The 21509-nt window shown below is 54.9% G+C and overlaps 1 protein-coding gene across 2 annotated transcripts; it reads left to right on the top strand.

The window, feature by feature from the left end:
* The first annotated feature begins 610 nt into the window (after positions 1-610).
* Positions 611-21073, top strand: UBAC1 (UBA domain containing 1). 2 transcript variants are annotated; one of them, XM_019756776.3, is made up of 11 exons: positions 611-883; positions 5305-5425; positions 6253-6326; positions 10184-10291; positions 11320-11422; positions 11765-11873; positions 12532-12751; positions 15595-15681; positions 16437-16575; positions 18100-18202; positions 20497-21073. In XM_019756776.3, the coding sequence occupies exons 1-10, from the start codon at positions 746-748 to the stop codon at positions 18156-18158; spliced, it is 1158 nt and encodes a 385-aa protein (XP_019612335.3). In that variant the 5' UTR covers positions 611-745; the 3' UTR covers positions 18159-18202; positions 20497-21073. The 2 variants fall into 2 exon arrangements, with proteins under 2 accessions (XP_019612335.3, XP_019612334.3); XM_019756775.3 differs by lacking the exon at positions 18100-18202 and having other exon boundaries at positions 612-883.
* The last annotated feature ends 436 nt before the right edge of the window (positions 21074-21509 follow it).

Genomic DNA, 21509 nt, shown 5'->3' with positions numbered 1-21509 from the left:
AGGGTCAGGCTGGGCAGGAGCCCCTCACACTGCTGACCAGTTCCCAGGTGTGGCTGCTGGTCTGGGGACCACACCTGGAGAAACTCTGTTCAAGAGCAATTCGTTCCAAAGGAAGCACAATAGCAGTTACATATACAATTTAAGATTCTCTGGTAACCACCTCTTTGAAAAGCAAAAAGAAACAGGTGAAAACACTTTCAATATACTTTGCTTAACCCAATGCAACCAAACTATTATTTCCACATGTAATCAGTATACTGATATTATTGATGTACTTTACATTATTTTTTGTTGCTAACTCTCGGAGATCCGGTGTGTATTTCACACTTGGGGCCTATCTCAATACGGGCCAGCACGCTCAACGGTCCCAGCTACAGGCCCTGAGTTGCAAAGCGCAGGAAGGTGCGGGAGGGAGGGCGCGGCAAAAGAACTACGCCTCCCAGCAAGCTCCGGGCGCACGCTGTGACGCACTTCCGGCGCGGCGACCGCCGAAGAACCACATCTCCCGGCGAGTCCCGGGCGCGTCCTGTGACGCACTTCCCGGCAGCTTGGCCGCGGAGCAAGGCGGCTGCTCAGGCCGCTGCGAGTGACAGGCGGCCGGCCGACGGACCCGGGGCGGGGCGGCGGCGGCCCGCGAGCGAGCGCGCGGGCGGCCTGGCCCCGCCCCCGCCCCGCCCGCCCTGCCCGGTGACCTTCAGGGCCCCGGCGGCGGGCGTAGGCCCGGGCGGGCGGCGGCGGCGGTGCGATGTTCGTGCAAGAGGAGAAGATTTTCGCGGGCAAGGTGCTGCGGCTGCACGTCTGCGCGTCCGACGGCGTCGAGTGGCTGGAGGAGGCGACCGAGGACACCTCGGTAGAGCAGCTCAAGGAACGCTGCCTCAAGCACGTAAGCAGGGCCGGCCGAGGCTCCAGGCCTCTGCGCCTCCCTCCCGCCCTCCCGCCCTCCCTCGGCCGCGGGGCGGACGGCGCCTCCCGCCCCTTTTCTCTGCCGCCCTCTCTCGCCGACCCCTCAGCGTTCCTCCCCGAGCGGCACCGGGCTGAGCGCTTTACATTCAACCCTCTCGTTTGACTTATACAACCGGAGAGGTCGGGGCAGATCGGGAAACTGAGGCTCGGAGGGGCGAAGTCGCCGCGGGGAGCAGGGCCTCGTGGTTTTCGAGCATTTGTGCTGACTTGCTATTGGGGTGAGGGCATTGGCTTCTTTGCAGCGGCCCCAGGAGCTGGGAATCAGCGCCCGAGCACGAAGGGGCCCACGGTGGGAAGTCCCTTGCCCTTCCCGGCGGAGCCTGCTCCTTGGAGCCGTTTCTTGCGGGCTGGCGTGCGGGCCGGGACCTGGCTCTGGCCACGTGTGCCTCCTAGATGGAGTCCCTTAAAATAGAGCCTCTGCTTTCCCGTGGCCTTTAAATTAAGCGGGTAGGTCCAGGGAGGAGGGTCTCCGCGCTGAGAGAGCACTTTTTAAGGGTTTTTCACGTGAAATAGTCTTGTAGTTATTTAGCTCCTCAGGCTGCTCAATTTTGGACCTAGTTCGTGATAGCTTTACTTCTGTCAACGTCTCCACTCAGAAAGGCAGGCTGACATGTCTGTCCCCTGGCTGCCTAAAGAAACTCTGTACTTAGCATGAAGTCTTGTTTCCTTGTCAGAATTTAGGTTAAAGGAGGCCTCCGCTTTTAGTGTGGATTCCTTGTGATAAGGTCCATATCTATACTTGTGACGAGGTTTTTTTGTTAAACTACAACTGAGGATAAACGTGCAGTCACAGTAACTACCCACAGAGATACTTGCGAGTCACCTCCGTGACTGGGGTTCTGTGAAGGTGGCCTGTAGGTGTACGAGGCAGCCCCCAAACACGCTGGGTATGAAAAGCAGCGCTGTCTTGGCCCCAGGGATGCACATCCAGGAGGAGGGGCTCCCTGCTCACACCCTGAGAGGCAGGGATGTCTGGCCGCTTTCTCATTTTCCTTCGGACCCCGTTGGTGGGGCTTCGCCCTTTAGATAACCGCCAGGACAACACTAGGCTGGAAGGCTCGGGGTTCCATGGGTGTCTGGACTGTGCGAGCCAGGCAGCGAGATGCTGTGTCCTCCGCCACCCAGGAAGGAAGCTCCCTGGGGACCCGGCTCTGAGTGGGCCCAAGACAAATGTGTGGGTTAATGGCAGAAACCAGAAGCCTGGGTTAAGCCAGTCTGTCTTGGCTGACACGGCCTGTCACCTTCTGAGGCAGGCAGGGAGAAGTCAGATGGTAAATCGGGTGGCATTTCGTTTAACTCATTAGTGGTACAGATTTACAGAACTATTTCCCCCGAAAATAAGACCTAACCGGAAAATACGCCCTAGCATGATTTTCCAGGATGACATCCCCTGACCATAAGCCCTAATGCATTTTTTGGAACATAACAACATAAAACCCAGTTTTATTTTCGGGGAAACATGGTAGAATATTCCTTTATGAAGAGGAACAGGAAATGAGACCTATTTGATGCACAGATGCTTGCTAATGAATTTCAGGAGTGCTTGGGGTTAATTAGGCAGCCAGTTTCAACAGGATGCCGATTATTTGATTCCTGATGTTTATTTTTCCAGTCAGTATTGAGATGTATTGCTTGGGATCTGGGGACACTGTCCTACTTTAAAACGAGATTTCATTCCCCTCTGCAGTCTCTCCAGGCGTGGAGGGTCCAGCCCAGGGGGTTTCACACCCAGAGAGCCGACATAAGCAGGGGCCTGAGAGCTGAGCCTCGGAAAGTGTGCCCCTGCCGTGCCCGTGCGCTCTGGAGGCACCGCCGCTGCCTCTTGAGCCAGTCAGGCATTAGGTAGAAAGGGAATTCTCAAGTTGTGTGCTTGAATGTCGCCCTGGAAACCAGTCCCGGAATGTCATGCTGTCCGGCCTGTGTGTCAGCTCACGCTCCTCCTCCCAGGTGTCCCCTGGGGCTTGCTGAAATGCTCTCGTTTTCTTCCTTCCTCTCTCCCCTCACCCACCCGTGAGGGTTTCTTTCCCCCCACAGTACTCCTGGGAGGGTATTGCTTTATTAAAGGGGCCTTTTCTTACCGTAACTCTTAAAGTCGCGGGTTGTCTCTGGTTTCATATGAACGGAGATCCACATGGTGGTCGCCAGCCTTCTTGGCCTGGGAGTGGAGGAAGGTTGTGAGGTTAAGAGGAGGTCAGTGATTTTAAGAAAATGACACCTGTGATGTGGTGGGGTGTTTTCTGTGTCTGGTAAACTGTTACGCCATTGCCAGTACGTGGCATGGTATCTGCTAGTGTGGCTGTGAGCATTTCTTAGGTCACATGAATGTGTGGCTTCGGATGACAAATTACATCAGGTGTCAGAGAAACTCCAGCTCCATTCTGGGGAGGAAGCAGGTTCAGCAGGCGTCAGAGCCTCCCTGCCCTGGCCCTGGGCCTTGTGGGCGTTTGGCCCCGCACCCTGCCTTGCTCCTGCCTGTTTCTCCTGAAAACAAAGAGACTGAGTGAGAGCCCTGTGTCCTGTGGTGACTCATGGGCACATTTTCCTCCTGGCAGCTGGTGACAAGCCGAGCCGGAGTAGTACTTTCAGGAACCAGTGTGAGGATTGTTTTGGAAAATCGTGCTTCCTAGACTGTGTTCTGAACTTGTCAAATCAACTAGCCTGCACATTTTGGAATTAGAAGAAACATACCCAGTATTTCTGGGAGCAGAGCCATTGTCAAATTCAAGGGAAGAGGTGGGTGTTTCTCTGCTCTGTCATAAATGGTGAAAGTGTATCTTACTACTGGCTGGATTCCCCCCTCCGCCCCCGCCCCACCTGCCAGTTTTGTGGGCATGTACGACGGCCCCTGAAGTGTCCACCATCCTTTTTTCCTGTTTCCTGTTAGATTACTGAAAATTCTATTAGGTTGGTGCAAAAGTAGTTGCGGTTTTTATAATTATTTTTAACCTTTTAAACTGCAATTTCTTTTGCACCAACCTAATAGTTGTTATTAAAATGCCAGGGCTGAGAGGTGGGGTACGTGCTGAGGTTTTTCTTTTCTGGCAAGCAGTTGTGTGTGCTGCTGTCCAAGCCTCCGTGGTGACCAAGGGAGGTGGTGAAGCTGCCCATGGGGTCTGCCCTGCTTAACATGAGGACCCTGGGGCTGGGGGCCATCCCGAGTGTGGCCGCAGCCGCCCTCCAGCCTGGACACTGCTCCCACCCACGGCTGTGTGGGTAGCAGGTGCTCAGAGCGCCCAGGGAGTGTGTCCCAGGCTGTTGCTTTCCTGGGCTTCCGTTATTCCAGCATCTGACCTCAGGAAGCCCCGGGGCCAAGGGAGTGTTCAGAGCCCAACGGCGTCAGTCAGCCCTGGCTGCAGAAGTGTCTGTGGGTCTCGTCTGAGTTGCCCCGCGTGCCCACCTGCTCCACTGACGCTGGCTCATGGGAGGGGCTGCAGTCCATCAGGTGGGTGCTGTTGTCGAGGGTGATGGGTGCCACAGCAGGCAGGTGCGGTGTGCCGCGCTGCTGGCACAGGTGAGCGGCTCGCTGCGTGAACGGCTCGGCAGGGACCTGGGGATGGGTGCATTCGGGGCGCAAGGAGGGCGCGCTGCCGTGTGCGCACTGGAGGGTGACTGCTGGTTTGGTCCTGCCCCTCACTGCTGCCCCTCGTGCCGTCCACGCGTGGGGGAGGACTTTGGTGCGTCCTGTCCCCCTGCTGTGTTCCGGGGTGTCTGGGGCCCTCGTCAGTGAGGTGCCCGACAACCCCCTTGGAACTCCCTGGGAGGGCCCCCCAACAGCATCTGCACCTTGCTTTGGGGTGTCTGTGGCCGTCGCCCGGTGAGCCAGGAGCTGAGGTGACTCCAGGAGTGTCTTCTCAGGGTTTTGTGGGCATTTAAGTGGTCAGGCCCCCAGGCGTTGCTCTCTCCGGAGCGGCCTTCTCTCTTTGCTGCCTCTCTGCTCCCTTTCGGTGGAACTACTGAGGAAAACTAGCATACAAATCACACGTAGAACTTTGCAGTTTCAGGACACAACGGACCTGCTCTTTTCATTTTAAAATTATTCTCCAGATCTTTCCAGACTCAGGAAGCCATTCAGGTTGCCACTAGTCACAGCAAGGGTATTTCATGGCAGGCTGTCACCCTATTTCAGGCGTCCTCAGTGGGCTGGCGAGCAGATCTCTGGCCTGGGGGTTTGGCATTTCATTTGGCTTCTACCGTTGACAGGGGTTCTTTGATTTATTTATGCTTTCATTTCTTAGCTGGTAAGAAAAACCAGTAAATTCCTGGTGTGGCTTGGGGTGCCGGGTGCTACGTGTAAGTATTACACTTTATTTTTATCTTCAAATATTTGATTCTTTTTCCCAGTGTGCTCATGGCAGCTTAGAAGACCCCAAAAGTGTAACCCATCACAAATTAATACACGCAGCCTCCGAGAGGGTGCTGAGTGATACCAAAACCATCTTGGAAGAGAACATCCAAGACCAAGGTAAGAGCACCCCCGTGGCCGGCTGCAGTGGGAGGGGGCCTGGGGAAAGGCCCCCCGTAGTGTTGAGTCAGTGTTCGCTTTGGATCCCAGCAAGAAAACCGGTCCACTAAAATGACTTTATTCTCCCTTACGAAAAGCACAGTGTGCATGACATAATACAGGTGGAAGCGGCTGAAACTGGGCAGCAGCATGACTCTGGGAACCCAGATGTGAGCTTTAGTTTTCATTCTGTGTCAAAGCAAAACGAGGTCTCCAGAGCTGCTGCGAGTTTCACCCCGGCCCAGAAGTGCGCGGGTGGCGGCTGGGTCAGGTTTTCGGAAGGTGTTCTACTACACGTCTCCATCTACCGCTCGTGGCTTTGTGTTCGGAGGCCTTCAGGGAGAAAACCCTGGTTTTCTGTGTGCCATTCAAAAGAAGATTTTGATTCTGGATTCCCTTAAATCAGATTTGAAAATACTGGGAGTGTAGTTTACAGACCTCTGTCGAGTGTGATTGTCAAGCTTAGAACAGGGGTGGGGTTGGGGGGGCAGGGGGCATCGTGCTCTGTGGCTGACCTCACCTCACCGACTTCCAAACAGAGCCCATTGCAATGAGAACAGTTTGCAGCATTTCCACCAGTTCTCTGCGTGGTTGTCACAGCCGGGCTGTGTGTGCCTCCTGGGCTACCGGTCACCGGTGGTGGCCCACAGCCGGGTTCTTGCCAAGCCCGAGCCTGTATGTGAGCCTGGGGTGTGCAGACATGAAAACTGAGGGAAGGATGGGCTTGTGTAGACACTCGGTTTTCTGTGCTTGGGTCATCTCGCTTGATGGACACGTGTTTCTCCTAGATGTCTTGTTGCTGATCAAAAAGCGTGCTCCATCTCCGCTCCCTAAGATGGCTGACGTCTCAGCAGAAGAAAAGGTAAGTCTCAACCTCTGGGATTGGAGGTCCTTGTTAGTAAAAGCCCCGGCTGGAGACCGTTAGGAAGACGCGTGTGCTCAGTGTTCACAGAGCCAGCCCAGTCCCATAGTTAACAGGACCATAAGGGCTTTTCTGTCGTGGCTGAGCTGAGTGACTGACGCCTGTTCTGGCTGCTGGTCATGTGACCAGCACAGGGAAACCTGGCTCTGCTTTCAGGCCGGGAGAGGAGAAGGGAGGGAGGGGAGGGCAGGGGAAGGGAGGGAAGAGGCATGCTGGCACTTTCTCGAGGCAGGCTGAGGTGTCGAGTGAGTGCTGCCCTCACACGTGCCTGTGTGTGTGCATGCCTTCGCTCCTCAAGCCCCCGAAACAGCCCTGACAGAAAGCTCAGAAAGTTCCTGAAGAACCCCCCCCAAACAAACAAGGAACATGAGTGCAGAGGGGGCAGCGAAGGGCGCACTCACCCTCACCTGGGAGTGAGTCCTGGGGAAGCCAGGCCGCCTGTTTTGTCTGCGTCTTGCACGGCAGCTAGATGTCCTTGGAGTTTGGGTTCCTCTGCGTGTCCTCTCTAAGGCAGGTGCCTTAGAACCGAGCAGGGGCTGCCCAGCAGCTCGTCCTCTGGAAGCAGAGCCCCCCGCCCACTGGAAGCTTCATTCTGTCCACTGGCCCTTTTCTGCTCTTCCATCCGGTCTCAGGCCTGCGCCCACATGCAACGTGTGCTGTTCTAAAGGGGCAGCCATGTTCAGGTTACAATTTCCCCTTACTTATCTCTAGGGGACAGCTTCTTGCTCGTGCTCTGAACTGCTGGGAGGGCGTTCACCCCAGAGGAAGCAGGCCAGGCCATGGGGCTGATAGTGGAAGGAGCTGTTTTAGGGTGTCCACTGGGACAGGTGGTGAGGGAGGGGTGCCTTTGGGCTTCGGTTGCCCTCCTTATCTGCGGCCACACCTGGCCCCAGCCCAACTGCTCGCCCCATCTCCAGAAGACAGACCCGGGCCTGCCTCTGCCTGTCCCTGAGTCAGGCACGCTTCTGAGAGCAGCCGGGTCAGTCACCGTTCTCAAGTTCCAGTTTTAATATTGACGGCAGGGTCCCCACCGCCGCCAGGGCTCTGTAACCTGCAGGGTACTGTGGACCTTACTCGGCAGCCCCCCTTTTCTCTGCACACATTTGCAGAATGAACATTGTACGATGTTAATGCCTATGTTTGTGAGTTACTATTTGTTTTTAAGTGAAAGTAACACAGGCATTTAAAAAGTCAAGTAATGCTGTAAATCTTTGAATGCAAATGAGTGGTCTCCCTGCCCACCTGAGTCAGGCTCCCTGAGGGCAACCCTGTGCACCTCTGCACTGTTGCTTCACTAATTCTCTCCTTGGTTTCGGATTGGACGGTCAGGGTTAGACGCCCTCGGCTGCCTCTTGACCATCTCGGTGTCGCCCCTGCCCCAGCCTTCCCTCTGTCTCTCCTCCCATGAGTGATGTCTCACACTGCTGGCTGGGGAAGGTTTCGTTACCATTAGTATTATTATATCAATGTTGTTTTCACTCTGAGCGAAGTGTGCTCAGATTAGCCTTTCTTCACACAGCTTTCTTTTGTCTAGAGTCAGTAGTTGCCTCGTCGTTTTGTTTTCTGTAGGCTAATCACTGATTGTTTCAAATTCTTCACCAGAATTGGTAAGCTCCTCTGAAAACGGGGTCACGGGTGCGAGGCCACCTGCCAGTCCCCACTTCCCGGGAGACCCCCTCCAGCTCCTTGGCTGCGTCCGTCGGCATCAGTTGCATCCAGGCCTGCAATGTGGCCCGGGCTTTCCCGCTGCACCCGCATGTCAGAGCCTGGAAATCCTCTAGGTCTGTGTACGTTTCCTGGTGCCGCCGAGCACACTGCCACAGGCCTGCCAGCTTACAGCAGCACCCAGCGCCCAGTCTATAGCTCCGCAGTCTGGGTGGCTCAGCTGGGCCCCTCTCAGGGTCTCAGAAGTGAGATCAGATGACAGCGGGTTGGCGTCCCTCCCTGGACGCTCTGTGGCTGGATCTGCTAAGGCAGAGTGCAGTCCTGCAGTGGAAGGGCTGAGGTCCCGTGTTCCTACTGGCTGTCAGCGGGCGGGGGCTGCTCTCAGCTCCTGGGGCTGCTGTAGTCCTTGCCACATGGGCGCCTGTGTCTTCAGAGCCAGACTGGCTCGTGTGGAATCCCTCCGGCCAGAAAGAACCTCGGCCTTTTTAAGGGCTAGCCTGGTTAGGCCAGGCCCACCAAGGGTCACGTCCTTTTGGGCTGTGCCACGTGACCCGACCTAACCCCAGAGTGCATCCATCCTGTTCACAGGCCCAGTCATTGTGCAGGGATGACTGCTGGGCCAGGAGCTGGGGGCCATCTGGAACCCTGCCCACTGCGATGCGAGCGTCTTGCTCCTGACTTGTCTCCTTGGTATGGTGGAGCCTGGCTTCCTCTAGCGTCCAGGAAGGGAAGGCAGCCTTGAGGCCCTGTATTCCAGCATTCAGGGCTGTTGAGTGCACACCGGCCGTTGTGCCACATGTGACAGATGCGGTGGTTCCATGTGCAGGTGGGGGCCATGGGCTCTGACCCTTGTTCCCCGCCCCCACCCCATCGGGCATCGTCCAGGTTCCCCTGATGCTCTGAAATGTCCCCTTGGCCGTGCCTGGCACATTGACGCTGGAGATTCACGGTGTTGAGTTCCAGAAGTTTTTCTGGATGTTGGGATAACTTCCCTGTTTCCCTGTCTCTGGAACGCCTGTTAGTTGGACGTTGGACCTGCTTCTGAGAGATTTCCTGGGCTTCGTCTTCTCACTCTTCTCCAGCCTTTTTTATCTGGCAGTAATATTTTTATGTTTTCCAACTGGACTCTTATTCTCAGATTATCTTGATGGCGTCCTGTTGTGTCGTGTCTCTCAGTGCAGCGGTGTTTCCTGGTTGCTAAACGCTCTTCCCTGCGTTCTCTTTCACGCTTCTTTCTTTTACCCGTTTTTATTTTGGTACCTGTCTTCATGTTGGAGGCCTTCCCCACACCGCTGACTCTCCTTGGCTGTTGTCCATCCCCCTAAGAAGGATGGGACGGCTCATGGGCCGCTCTCTACCTCGGGGTTGTGCCTGCTGTGGCTTCACGGGGGCGGAGACCCAGCCCCTGTGCCCCTCCCGCCCCACAGCTGCATCCCTCCTGCCCAGCGTCCTTGAAGCCAGGTAGCACGGTGGCTGGGTCTCGATCTGAGGGTTGGGATGGCATCTCTCCCTCTGCCTAGTCTGGGCTTCCTGGCTTCTCAAGTTCGCTCTTTCCGTGGTAATTGCCGGCTAAGCAGGTGGTACAGGAGCACCGCTGTCCTCCCCCGGCCAGGCGCTTCCCTCGGCCTGGGCCGGACCCCAGGCCGGGCTGCTCCGCAGGCTCTTGGTCTTCTATCGTAGCCACGCCATCTCCACTTGCTGTCCATTTTCTGGGAACTAGCCGCCATCTCTTCTGGCTTGTTTCCTCTCCCATCCTGTTTCTTCTCATGAGTTTCTGCCATCTTTATTCCTTTACTGTCGCTTGAGGTGGGGGGTGTTCCCAGTGGCCAGGCCTTGCTGCAGGTGTCTGTGCTTCCTGTGAGGGCCACGCCCAGCCCAGCCCCAGCTCATGTGATGGCCATTCTGTGGCCCCAGACACACTGTCCGTCCTCTCCTGTCCTGCACTGCCACAGTCTAGTTACGGAGGCAGGGCTTGTGTTCTGAGCATCATGTCTCCTGTTCCCAAGGGCATGCTCAGAAGCCTCCAGAACCCTCCCAGCGCGTCTTTCCGGGTTAGAGCTGTTCAGCTGACGTGATCTTGCCTGTATTGTTCTTATATTCATTTCTGACTCTCTAATTACTTTGATGTGAAGAAAAAACAAGAACAGAAGGCCCCAGATAGAGACGCGATCGTCCGAGCTACTGCCAGCCTGCCCTCCTGCAACATGGACCGGGCCGTGGTCCAGACCAGCATGAGAGACGTGAGTGCTGCCAGGGGCCTGGGGGTGTCGCCGCGCGTGGGGGCCGCAGCAGTTCGCATGAGTGCTGCGGAAGCTGGCTGAAGTGCTTCAGGAACTGTGTACCTGTTGCTACTTTTCTGTAAACCTAGAGTTATTTTGAAGTAAGAGGTTTAAAAAGACATCTGAGGCGGGATTGAAAGCATAGCTGCTTTGGGGAAAATGTCAGTTTTGTCCTGAGTTTGGCCCAAACTTTTAGATAGAAACCTGATAGGACTGAGTTCGCTGGGATCGGAAAGTTCTAAGCTAACTGCAGCGCGTGCGCAGTGCTCCAGGGGAGGCCTGGGCACCCGTGCATGCGGGAGCGGAAGCGATGGTGCCTCCCCTGCACCCATGCCCATCTGGGCTACATGCCACCCCAGCCCTGGTTCGTTTTAGCAGCAGACCTCTTTGGGGGGCTCTTCCAGAGAGTTCCATGAGGACCAGGGCTTCGGCGCTCTGGCACTGTCTCCCCCCAGCCTGTGTGCGTTTGCCCTGGTGTGGTGTCCTCACACGGTGGCTGAGGCTTATTGTGAGTGAGAGGGGCAGCAGGTCCCCAGGCCCACCTGTGCTGGGGACCATTCAACAGGGCATCTGACTTCTTGTCGAGAAGGTGGAGTCACTGCAGCAGACACTGTTGGTGCTGGTCTTTCCTTCAGCCAGGTGACAGTGCAGCCTCTGGGACCAGCCTGTTGACCTCATTGAAGCCAAAGGAGGGCTCTCAGCTTCCTCAGCGATTGGGGGGGCCAGATGCTTGCCTTGTTGGCTGAAGGGCCGAGCGATGTCACTGGGTGTTCTCTGTGTCAGCAGCTGTCTGTGCCCACAGAGCCTTCCCTCCTGCCCGCTGCTCAGCCCTCCTGAGTGTGTTGTGTCTTGCACTCTCTCCCTTTTTCTCAGTGAAAAGCAACAATTCTGACTCGCGCCTTTGGAGTTTAGGATGGGCATGTAGCTGCGGGTCCAAGTCAATTTGTTGGGCATTTGGTGAAACGAGACCCCTTGCTCCTTCCCTGCAGTTCCAGACGGAGCTCCGGAAGATCCTGCTGTCTCTCATTGAGGTGGCACAGAAGCTGCTGGCGCTGAGCCCCGGTGCTGTCGAGTTGTTCACGAAGGCGAACGGTACGCGTAAGCCTGGAGGGCGGCGTGACCCGCGTGCAGACCCCGTGTCACCCCACCTCGGGGGTCAGTCCCTGCGGCTCCTGCCCTTTGCTCCACGGCCCTCGGCACTGAAACTGGGAAACTCCAGATGACTTTGTACTTGGATGCCCAGTGAGCTGCTTGTGCCTCATCCCTGTTCGTATCGGGAGAGCTGGGTCACATCTCAGGGTGTCGGAGGCTCAGTTGCCACAGATGTTTGGTGCTCAGCCGAGGTGCTCGAGCTCCAAAGGGGCCCCAGGAAGCAGCCCTCGCGGGCCGGGCCCTGCCTGCTGTGGCCCTCACCGGCTGCCATCTCTCCTGCAGCGATGCTGGACGAGGACGAGGATGAGCGAGTGGACGAGGCGGCTCTGCGGCAGCTGACGGAGATGGGCTTCCCGGAGAGCAGGGCCGTGAAGGCCCTTCGGCTGAACCAGTAGGTTGGAGCCAACCCCTCGCCGCAGGCCTCGGGGCTTGGTCTGCGGGGGCTCGCTCGCGGGCGGCAGCCTCCCTCCCTGTCTGACTGGCTCGTGTCTAGTATGCGTGAGTTGTTCGAAGTCACTATATGGGGCGGAGCGTCCAGGACACTGAGATCAACTCCCTCGCTGGCAACAGGACATAGTGGTGGCTGTGTAAACGCTCCCCGGGCGTCGTGTCTTGAGAACGCAGATCGAAGCCCATTCCTAGCAGGGGCGCCAACGACCCAGAGGTGGCCTTGTGTTGTCTGTAATGCTCTTCCTTAGTTTGCTGGTCTCTACATCTCAGGACAGACCCAAGAAATAATCCATGAACCAAAGAGCGGGCAGTGGGCTACCCTCTTTTTGGCTCCGGTCCTCAAGTCCTGTGTACCTTGCATATTGTGTTCCCTTTGCTTACAAAGGGGGTATCTGTGGTCTGGCCATGACCTTGGGGTAGTTTAGGGCGAGAGCCAGAGTGCCAGACATTAAGAGTATTAAGAGTTTCATTACAAGGGTGGGCAGCTCATGCTAGCGAAGTCTTTGAAATGGGAGTGGCTTTTCTGAGGACGTGAAGGACATAAAGGGCTCTGGGTGAGTGGCTGGGAGCGCTGCAAAGCGTCTGTCCTTACCTTTCAGCATGTCGGTACCTCAAGCCATGGAGTGGTTGATTGAGCACGCGGAGGACCCCACCGTAGACACACCCCTGCCAGGCCCAGCCTCACCCGGAGTGGCGGGGGCCGAGGCCTCAGCCGAAGCTGCTGCCGGGCCTAGTGAGGGAGACGAGGAGGCCAGAGACGAGCTGACAGAAATCTTCAAGAAGATCCGGCGGAAAAGGGAATTTCGGCCCGACGCTCGGGTACGTGTCAGGGGACCTGGCTCCGGCCAGGTAGAGATGCTGTCCCCACGTGAGGCTGCACCGCGACAGCCATGTCTCTGACTGTGAACAGCTGGCCCCAGCCCTGGTCCCGGAGGACGAAAGCTGGGTGCGGCCTGGGGGCCGACTGAAGTTCCCAAGTCCAGTTTTAAGTCCTCATTGAATCCAGGTGGCTGTATTTTCCTCTGAATGACTAGTCAGCATCCGTCATCTGCTGAAAAACTCACACTAGGTTCCTGTCCGTGTTACATGAGTCCGTGAGCTGTGGGGGTGCTGGGGGCGCTGTGTGGGATTGCCTGCTGATGAGGAGGTGGGTGGAGCCGTGGGTCTGCAGGGTTGGGGGAACTAAGGCCCGGGACGCCTGGCTGTGCTCTGCCAGCTGACATGCTCACGTCTATGGCCACCTCTTCACGTCACTGTCCCCTCCTTTCTGACGTTTTTGCATCTCCCTCCTTCATTCCCTGGTCTGTTCCTTTATTAGGTGTTAATGTCTTCTTGGATGCTTTTCCCACTGGAAGCGTGCTCTGTGCCTTTCACATCATGGATGTGTCAGCTCTGGCCCCACGTGTTCTGACTGCCAGGGTGCAGCTGTCCATGTGGGGTCTGTCACAGTTCGCCTGTGACTGGGACCGTGCTCCTGTGGGTTGAGTGGGACCTCATTCAGGGACCTGCTTCCACGCGGATCACCAGGCAGGGTTGTGGGCCAGGACGTCTGACCCCGCCCTGGGCGGCCTCCCCTACAGCGGCATGTGCCGTGTCCAGCTCCTCTCCTCTTGGGACGCAGGCCTTTTCAGGGTCCTGCTTTAAGCTCCAACTCCCTAGCTGTGTGAAACCACAGCCCCGGGCCCTGCTAACGCCCCTCCCCGCCCCCACACACCCTCTTCTCCTGCTATTTTGCTCTTCCTGCTTTGTTTTTCTCACTTGGAGATATTTCTTTCTGGTGAGTTCAGCTGTGTGTTTAGAAGTGTTTCTGTCTTATTTTAGTCCACGGTGTCTGGGTCTAGAAGGAAGTGAGGGGACCAGGTCCGTGTATAGCACTGAGACCTGTTTGGCCTGGGTGGCCGCTCTCTGGGAGCCCTTTGTGCTCAGCTGTCAGGCCCGTGTCTCCTCTGTGGTCCTGTGAGGCCTGTGTCGGGTCATTTCATAGGCTTGGTTCCGTCTTAACCCTTTCATGCAGGTGTCGTTCTCAACGGTCTTACTGGACATGTCCCTTTTCCCAAATCCCCATCTGCTGCCCCGCCTTCCCTCTCCTCTCTGGTAGAAACACCCCACAGGTGTCTTCTTTCCTAACAATCGTCATAAACAGGTGTTGAGGCTGCAGGGGCCAGGGCGTCAGCCGTTCTCCTACTCTGTGCCAGTCGGGAGTCGTCCTAAGGACTGAAATGCCAGCTTAGTTCCTGGGAAGAGTGGGTGAGAGGGCAGGGCTTTGGCTCACGACCGAAACGGGCTTTTTGCTGCTCCTTCCCAGCTGTCACCTCTCGGAAGTATTGTCCAGTGCTCCCCATGAGAAGGCCTTTCCTCATCGGCTGGGAAGAAGGGTGGGGGCACGTCGCCAGGTGTCACCTCTCAGAAGTATTGGGGCATCATTTCCTGGGCCGAGATAGAAATGCAGAGAGAGGATCCTTTTTATTGAGACTAATGGAAGAAGCCATCCTATCCTTGTATCTAGCAGTGGATCCCAGGTGACTTTCTGTGGCTTTGATATGAAAACATGGTGTGGAGGGCTCTTCTCCCAGCACTCAGTGGTGGAGCCCCAGTGTCAGGACGTGGAATCCATTTTAAGTAGAGAATACTGGCTTCCGAGCTCGCCGGCCCCACGGGCTTCATTTGCTTTTTCCTGAGTAGCTCCCCAGCTGACTTCTTTCCGTTAGCTCCTCTTTGAACCGCTGACAGTCCAGTGCAGGCGTGTCCCACAGAAGGTGGCGTTTGTCGTGCCTGGGGCGCCACAGCACTGGCCTCAGGAGTCAGCGGAATTAGAGCAGGTAACCATGGTGGGAAGTCGAAAAGAAAGAAGACATTAGGGACTTCAAAAGAGCATGATTTTACCTTCAAAGAATTAAGAGAAGTCCTTGAATATTTGATGAAGCCTTTCCTTTTTTTTTTTTTTAAACAAAATTGAGCCTTTTAGGGACTGTATGTTAAGAACAAAGCCGAGGACATACTGTCTTGTTATTTGATTTTTGTCTTGAAAACATACATACCCCCCTCAAAAATAAAGAAAAATTGATCATTGGGCTATTGGCCCCTCCAAGAATTAGCAAATGTTTATGCTAAAAGCTTAAATTTGGTTCAATGTCAGACATTTAAAATTAATTTTAGTTTCATGATTTTAAAGATAAAGTCTGAAGAAAACCCCTTCTTTACAAATTGCTATGCTCCTTTGTCTCCATTTGAATTGGACTTGCGTCTGTGACCTTTCTGTAATGCCAGTCGTCCTGGTAATAAGGTCCTTTGGGATGAGCTCACGTGTGGTTGTGAAGCCGGTACTAGCCCCCAACACGGGGACAAACTTCAGGGACCTGAAGTGAGCCTGGCCCACCTCTAGCCCTTTGGTCAGCCAGTGTCCCCATCAATGTGCGGCCCCGACCAGCCAGGTCCTGCCAAGTGCAGCGCGCCCCTGCACCCCGTCTCTAGGCCCTTTGTGGTTCACAAAGCCAGGAAGTGTTCCAGTGGAGCTGTCAGGAGACCGTTTTGAAATAGATGGTCCCGTGGCACTATTTTCAAATCCCTCTGCTGAGACACTGTCCGTGAGCTGCGGCCTGACTGCACAGGTCTGTGCCGTGTCCCCAGAACGCAGCACTGAGTGACCCCAGCCTCTCCCGCAGGCCGTCATTTCCCTGATGGAGATGGGGTTTGACGAGAAGGAAGTGCTCGACGCCCTCCGAGTGAACAACAACCAGCAGAATGCAGCCGTGAGTACCAGGCCCACCAGTCCATCCCCCGCTTGCCAGCAGGTTCCTCACGTCACCAATGTGATGATGGCTGCATGGGGGGTGGCCGCGCCGTTGCTTTTAAAGTGAAACAATAGGGAAGATGTTTTAAGTGCTGAGAAAATTCTGGGCTCGGCCTTTCGAAAAGAGTTCGTATTCAATGAACGTGTAATTTGTTTATTCGTTAGACGGATTCTAACAAATTGAGATTGAGTCCCATTCTGTGAATACACACTGGCTGCTCACGAGAGCTGCCAGGAGAGGCCGATGGTGGGCTGATGGCAGTGTCCACTTGCGGCCAATAGAGCCAGTGGTCACATGAAACAGACACGTGTGGCTGTGCTCTACACGTCTCGGGACTCACTGGTGAGCTGTCGCAGGGACTCAGCCATACCCAGGCCTCTTCCCTGGAACAAAACCCGGGTTAATGCATCTCTTAATTCCTCTCCCAGTACTCTGGGCGGGTCGTGCGGCACCCTGTTCAGTGATTGGAGAAGTTGCAGCTGTTAAATTGAACCTCAGTGCCGGGAAATGCTCAGAAAACCAGGTTGGCACTTTCTTCTCTCGGTTGGCCTTTCCTGATGTGGCCGCACCGGAGGCCAGCCTGCTTTGCTTTTGTGTTGAGGTCCTTTCCAGTTAGAGCAGCCCTGGGCTGGCCAGGTGCTCTCTGTGCAGTGTTTGACGGTGATGGTGGGTCCAGAAGGAACTGACGGCCGCCTGTCTTCTTGCCTCTGCAGTGCGAGTGGCTGCTGGGAGACCGGAAGCCCTCGCCCGAGGAGCTGGACCAGGGCATCGACCCCGACAGCCCTCTGTTTCAAGCCATCCTGGATAACCCAGTTGTGCAGCTGGGCCTGACCAACCCTAAGACACTGCTAGGTATGTGTGCCTCCTTCCCGCCCTCAACATGCGGGTGTTGCCACACCTGGGAGCTGTCCCTGCCCGCTGGGGCGGCCTCAGCATGGCTCCTGCCTGAGTCACTATAGGCAGGAAACCAGGTTCTGCTCGTGGTGTGACAAGCTCCTGTGCGGATGGGTCCATGCGAGCTTTGACAAACCAGATACAGCGGATTATGATGGCCCAGGAGAGCGGCCGCACCTGGCGAGCAGAGGCCTGAGTGGGCCTGGCCCTCACGTGTCAGGACTTCTTCCTTTGTTTGGCCTGTGAAATATATGCACAAAAGCAGATATAACTTTTGAAACTTTAAAGAGTAATAATGAAACTGATAAGCATGTAGCTACCACTCAGCTTAAAAAAACAGTCTTTAAGCCCAGAGCGTCCCAGGCCCTGTGGAGCCTGGGCACCCTCCCCGCGCCCCTCCTGCGCGTGACACCATCCGGGTGTTTCTCACTCCTTTCTGTCCTTGGGAGGGCTGCGCGTGCAGACGTACCCACCCTGCTTCTGTGTGGGCAGAGCCACGTCCTCGGCAGGTTCTGTGCCCGAGGTGCTGTGCAGTGCTCACTGAGCTCCTCCGTTCTGCTGGCCAGGGGTACGAGCTGGTCGTCTCATGCCCGTCCCCTGCTGCACGCACGAGGGCCTCTGGGCCCGTCCCTGGGGCCAGTGTGTGCCTGAAGAGCCTGTGTCAGGACCGGTGCAGCGCTCAGCCCTGTCGCTCCCCAGGGTCGGCGGCCCTGGCATGTGCTGCCCCGCAGGCACAGGTGTTGGTGTGCTTTGCCACCGCCCCGATCTGAAGGCTCAGCCCTTCCAGAAGGTCGGCACTGCCAGGACCTCAGCTCTGGAGGCCTTCGGCTCACTTCTGGGCCCCTTCTCTTGGCTTGTTTTCCTCATTCAGTAAGTTCCTCACCTGTGCTGGACACGGGTCCTGTCTGTTGTTTGTATTGTGAATACTGTTTTCCAGCTTCTGACTTCTTTATTTGCTCACATGGCTAAACAGAAGCCCTGTGTTTTAATGTAGTTAAATGTATCTGTGTTTATGACGTGACCCTGTGGTCCCAGGGTCAGAAGACGTCTACCTTTATTTAAGTCTGTAATCTACCTGGCCGTGTGTTGGCGTGAGGTTTCCCTTTGTACCCAGTTCCGAACCTCGATGACATCCGTGTCTTGCTGTGTGTGTATTCCCATGCTCTGGGCCAGGCCCCTGCAGCCCTTCCCCCTGGAAGCATCGCTCCTGCTTCTCCAGGCCCGCTGCCTGGACTGTCCCAGCGCCTCTGCTAAAGCGCTGTCTCTCCGTACTTCACCATGGACACTGCGATTAGCTGCAGGCTTTTTTTGTATCTTTTGAAGATATATTTGGTCAGATTAAGGAAGTTCCCTATTTCCTCCAGTTCAGATGCCGGGAGTTTTGAGACCCGAATGCGTGTCAGTTTTACTGCTTTTTCCTTATCTATCAAGATTATCATGGGGTCTACATTTGTTAACGTCCAGCCTTCCTCGCGTTTCCAGATCAAACCACGCAGAGTGAATACCGCCTACTTGGTGGGGCTCCTAGTCGGTGGAATTGAGCTGAGAGCCGCTGTCGCTGCCACACGGCGGGACTGCACTGGAGGTAGGGCTCGGGGCGCTCACCATGCTGCAGTGCTGCCTGCGCCCGGCCGGCCCTGGTGCCCAGCCCCCCGCAGTCTCAGACTCACCCAGAGAGAATGGCCTGTCCGTGCTGAGGTCCACGGCCCTGCCTCTGCGGCCACACGCTGCCCTCAGCTCATGTTCGGACATTTCTGACGTGTGTTTTTTTGCATCACCGTCATTGTTTTAGATGAAGTAAGATACTCATTATAGAACATTTGGGACATGCAGGGAAGGATAAGGAAGCACGTCGCAGTCCCTCTAACGTCGCCATTGGTGGGTTTCCTTCCATTTCTGTGGGACGGGTGTGGTGACAGCGAGGTCCGGTGTCATGCTGCCTATTTCGTATCACATCGGGTGTCTTGCCTCGTCTCTACTGTTTTGAAAACAAGAGATTTTAGGGGGTGCAGGTATTTCATTCTGTAGCTATGCCACAAATTAACAAATGCTACTTCCTTATTTCTGGTCACTTACATTATTTTCATTTTGTTGCTTTTGAATCTGCGGCTGCAGTAAACTTTGTGCCCACTGCTTTGGGTCCCGCTCGGATTTCCTAGGATAAATAATTTGAAGTCAAAGGCCAAGTCAAACAGTATAGAGAGTTTTTTTTTTGTTGTTGTTTTTTAATTCCTTTTCTTTTTTAATTGGGGAATATTGGGGAACAGTGTGTTTCTTCAGGGCCCATCAGCTCCAAGTCGTCCTTCAATCTAGTTGCAGGGGGCGCGCGGCTCACTGGCCCATGTGGGAATCAAACCAGCAACCCTGTTGTTCAGAGCTCGTGCTCTAATGAACTGAGCCATCCGGCTGCCCCAGTGTGGAGCGTTTTAGACTCTGTTGATAACATCCTGGCAGCTTGCTGTCCCATCTTATAGCGGAAGCAGCCGCCAGCGAGTGCCTGCCCACCGTGCCACACTCTCGTCCACGCCCATTCCACAGACAGCCCTGGTCACTGCATTTCTGTTCCTTTGTTCTTAGTAAGTTGAGTATGTGTCTGCCGGCTATTTGCATTTCTTCTGTCATATACTGACTCTGTCTGTTGTCCGTATTTCAGTTGCGATATTAATCTGAGCCTTGTTAATAGCTCTTTCAGTGTTAGGACTCTACTCTTTGTCGCATGTTGCAAACTTTTTATTTGCCCTTTCATTTTATATGGAACTTTTTTTTTTTTTTTAATTCACATGCAGAAGAAAGTCCTTCCTCAGATAAATATTCTTCTGTGTGGATTTTCATATTTAACTCCTTTTTTTGTCTTTTCGTTCAGCTCTTTCTTCCTTCTGGAATTATTTTGCTGTGTGCTGGGAGGAAATGGGACACGAGCTTCCTGGCACTGTTCATGAAACTGCCCTTCTTACCTCCGTAATCTGCCTGCCATGTGGCCGGACTTTATATTTCATTCTCCTAGATGCCAAGTTGTCTTCCTGATATGTTTAGCTGGTTTTCAGAGGATTCTAATCAGGGGGACCCCTGGTGATTGTCTCAGAGCTGGGAGGGTTGTCAGGTCATAAGCAGAATGGGCCACGGTCCATGGGACCCTGAGTAGCTGTGAACCCCTTGACTGAATGCCTCCCCTGAAGCCTGTGAGCGTGGGGCCGCTTCCTGTGGATGGCTGAGAGTTTGCTGAGGTGCCGGGCCTGTGTGAGACCTCGTCCCAGATGGCAGCGTGGCTACCTGCCCTGCAGCCTCTGCTCTCCTTCCTAGCCATGTTGTGTGGATTGGAGAGCGTTTGGCTGGTAAGGCACCTCTGTTTTCTGGGAGGACAATTTTGTAAAACTGGAAAGTCAGTTTTCATTTTAAAGAACTGCTCAGTTACATTTTTCATGTGCTGTTTTTTTAAAGTCGTGTTCTTAAGATTGAACATTTTGATTTTTCCAATTAGACATTATCAAATTTGCAACATTATCTTCATATGTAAGTCTTTTCTGCATCAGATTTTTTTCTGTCAGGGTAGGACTGGAAGTGGAATTACTGAGTCACGGGCTGAGACTGTTCTTAAGATTCCTGATAGCTGTTGCCAAATTGCTTTCCAGAATCGGTGTTCCAGGGAACACACAGAGGCATGTCCCCCCGCCACCAGAATGGAGACACTGTCTTCTGATTTCAAGCCTATTGGTTTGATAAGCAGACCAGACACTGTGGGTAGTGGTTAGTAGGGATCTCTGCGTGACCTGGGTTTCCTAGGCAGGCCGTCTTCATTAAGAACCTGTGGAAGGTTACTCCAGTGCGTGTTTGCGCGAGAGGAGGGAGCGGTTACTCAGCTTGGCTCTGTTTTCCCCACAGCATTTGAAGACATGCTTGAAAACCCACTGAACAGCACCCAGTGGATGAATGACCCCGAGACGGGGCCCGTCATGCTGCAGATCTCCAGAATCTTCCAGACCCTGAACCGCACGTAGGCGGTGCCTGGCTGCTGAGCCACCCCAGCGGCCTGGCCAGGAGGGGGTGGGTCCTGGTCGGGAGGGGGCGGACTTCTTAATTTTCAACCAAGTGTGGGGAGAGTGGGGAGACCCCTGGGGTAGGGGGACTGTCCCCGGACCCCGCCTTCAGAGCCCGGCCCTGGATTGTCAGGGCGCTGGGCTGCTCTCATGCTTCAATCTTACTGCTTAGAAACTTGGGTGCCGGCGTCCAGCCAGCCTGCGACAGTGTTTACAAACACGTGGTTGTGCACAGGGAGGGGCGCCTCCCTCCAGGGGCTCCCTCTGGGTTCTTGAAACGCTACTTGAATTGACCCATAGGCGCTGCTTGTAGAGTCCACTTGCTGTTAGGAAGAGGCTGTTTCAATCCCGAGTGTTCCCGTGACTAAGTAGAGGAACTCACACATGACTTTTCTTTAATAAATTACCCTTTTCCTACTTTCTCTGTAGTGTTATTATTCTAGTGCCAGAGAAGTTGTATGTTTGTGTCCTTGATAAAGTTAGTGTGCTCCCCACCACCTGGGGCACGTGCTGCACCACATCAACATGTTGGCAAATCCTGTTTTCATTGGTGTTAGGGGACTGACAGTCTCTGAAGCCCAGTGCCATCCCAGGTCTCTCATGGCAGAGTCTGAGCACCCGCAGACTTGCCCCGCCCTGCGCCTCTGGCAGCCTTTTGTAAAGACATCTGGGTTTTAAAATGAGAAAGCGGGTTTCCTTTTTCTTTCTTTCTTTTTTTTTAACTCTGCTTGTATTTATAAAGCAGTTGGTTGTTGGATATGATTTCCTGAAACTTCTGAAGCAGCCCCACCTGCCTGGCCCCCTGTGTGCAGGTGAGTGTGTGCCCGCTGCTCGCCACTCCCGCCCATCTCTGCTGAG

Source organism: Rhinolophus sinicus, chromosome 16, assembly GCF_057876585.1.
Source record: "Rhinolophus sinicus isolate RSI-liver-muscle chromosome 16, RSI-T2T, whole genome shotgun sequence".
NCBI lineage: Eukaryota > Metazoa > Chordata > Mammalia > Chiroptera > Rhinolophidae > Rhinolophus > Rhinolophus sinicus.
Note: the sequence above shows the minus strand (reverse complement) of the source record. Positions and strands in the feature narration are given on the sequence as shown.

Bases quoted from the DNA above. Each gene is read 5' to 3' on its own strand.
- UBAC1 (XM_019756775.3), top strand. From the start codon at position 746: ATGTTCGTGCAAGAGGAGAAGATTTTCGCGGGCAAGGTGCTGCGGCTG. The intron at 11,423-11,764 runs GTACGCGTAAGC...TCTCTCCTGCAG, and splicing joins GTTGTTCACGAAGGCGAACG to CGATGCTGGACGAGGACGAG. The intron at 15,682-16,436 runs GTGAGTACCAGG...TTGCCTCTGCAG, and splicing joins ACAACCAGCAGAATGCAGCC to TGCGAGTGGCTGCTGGGAGA.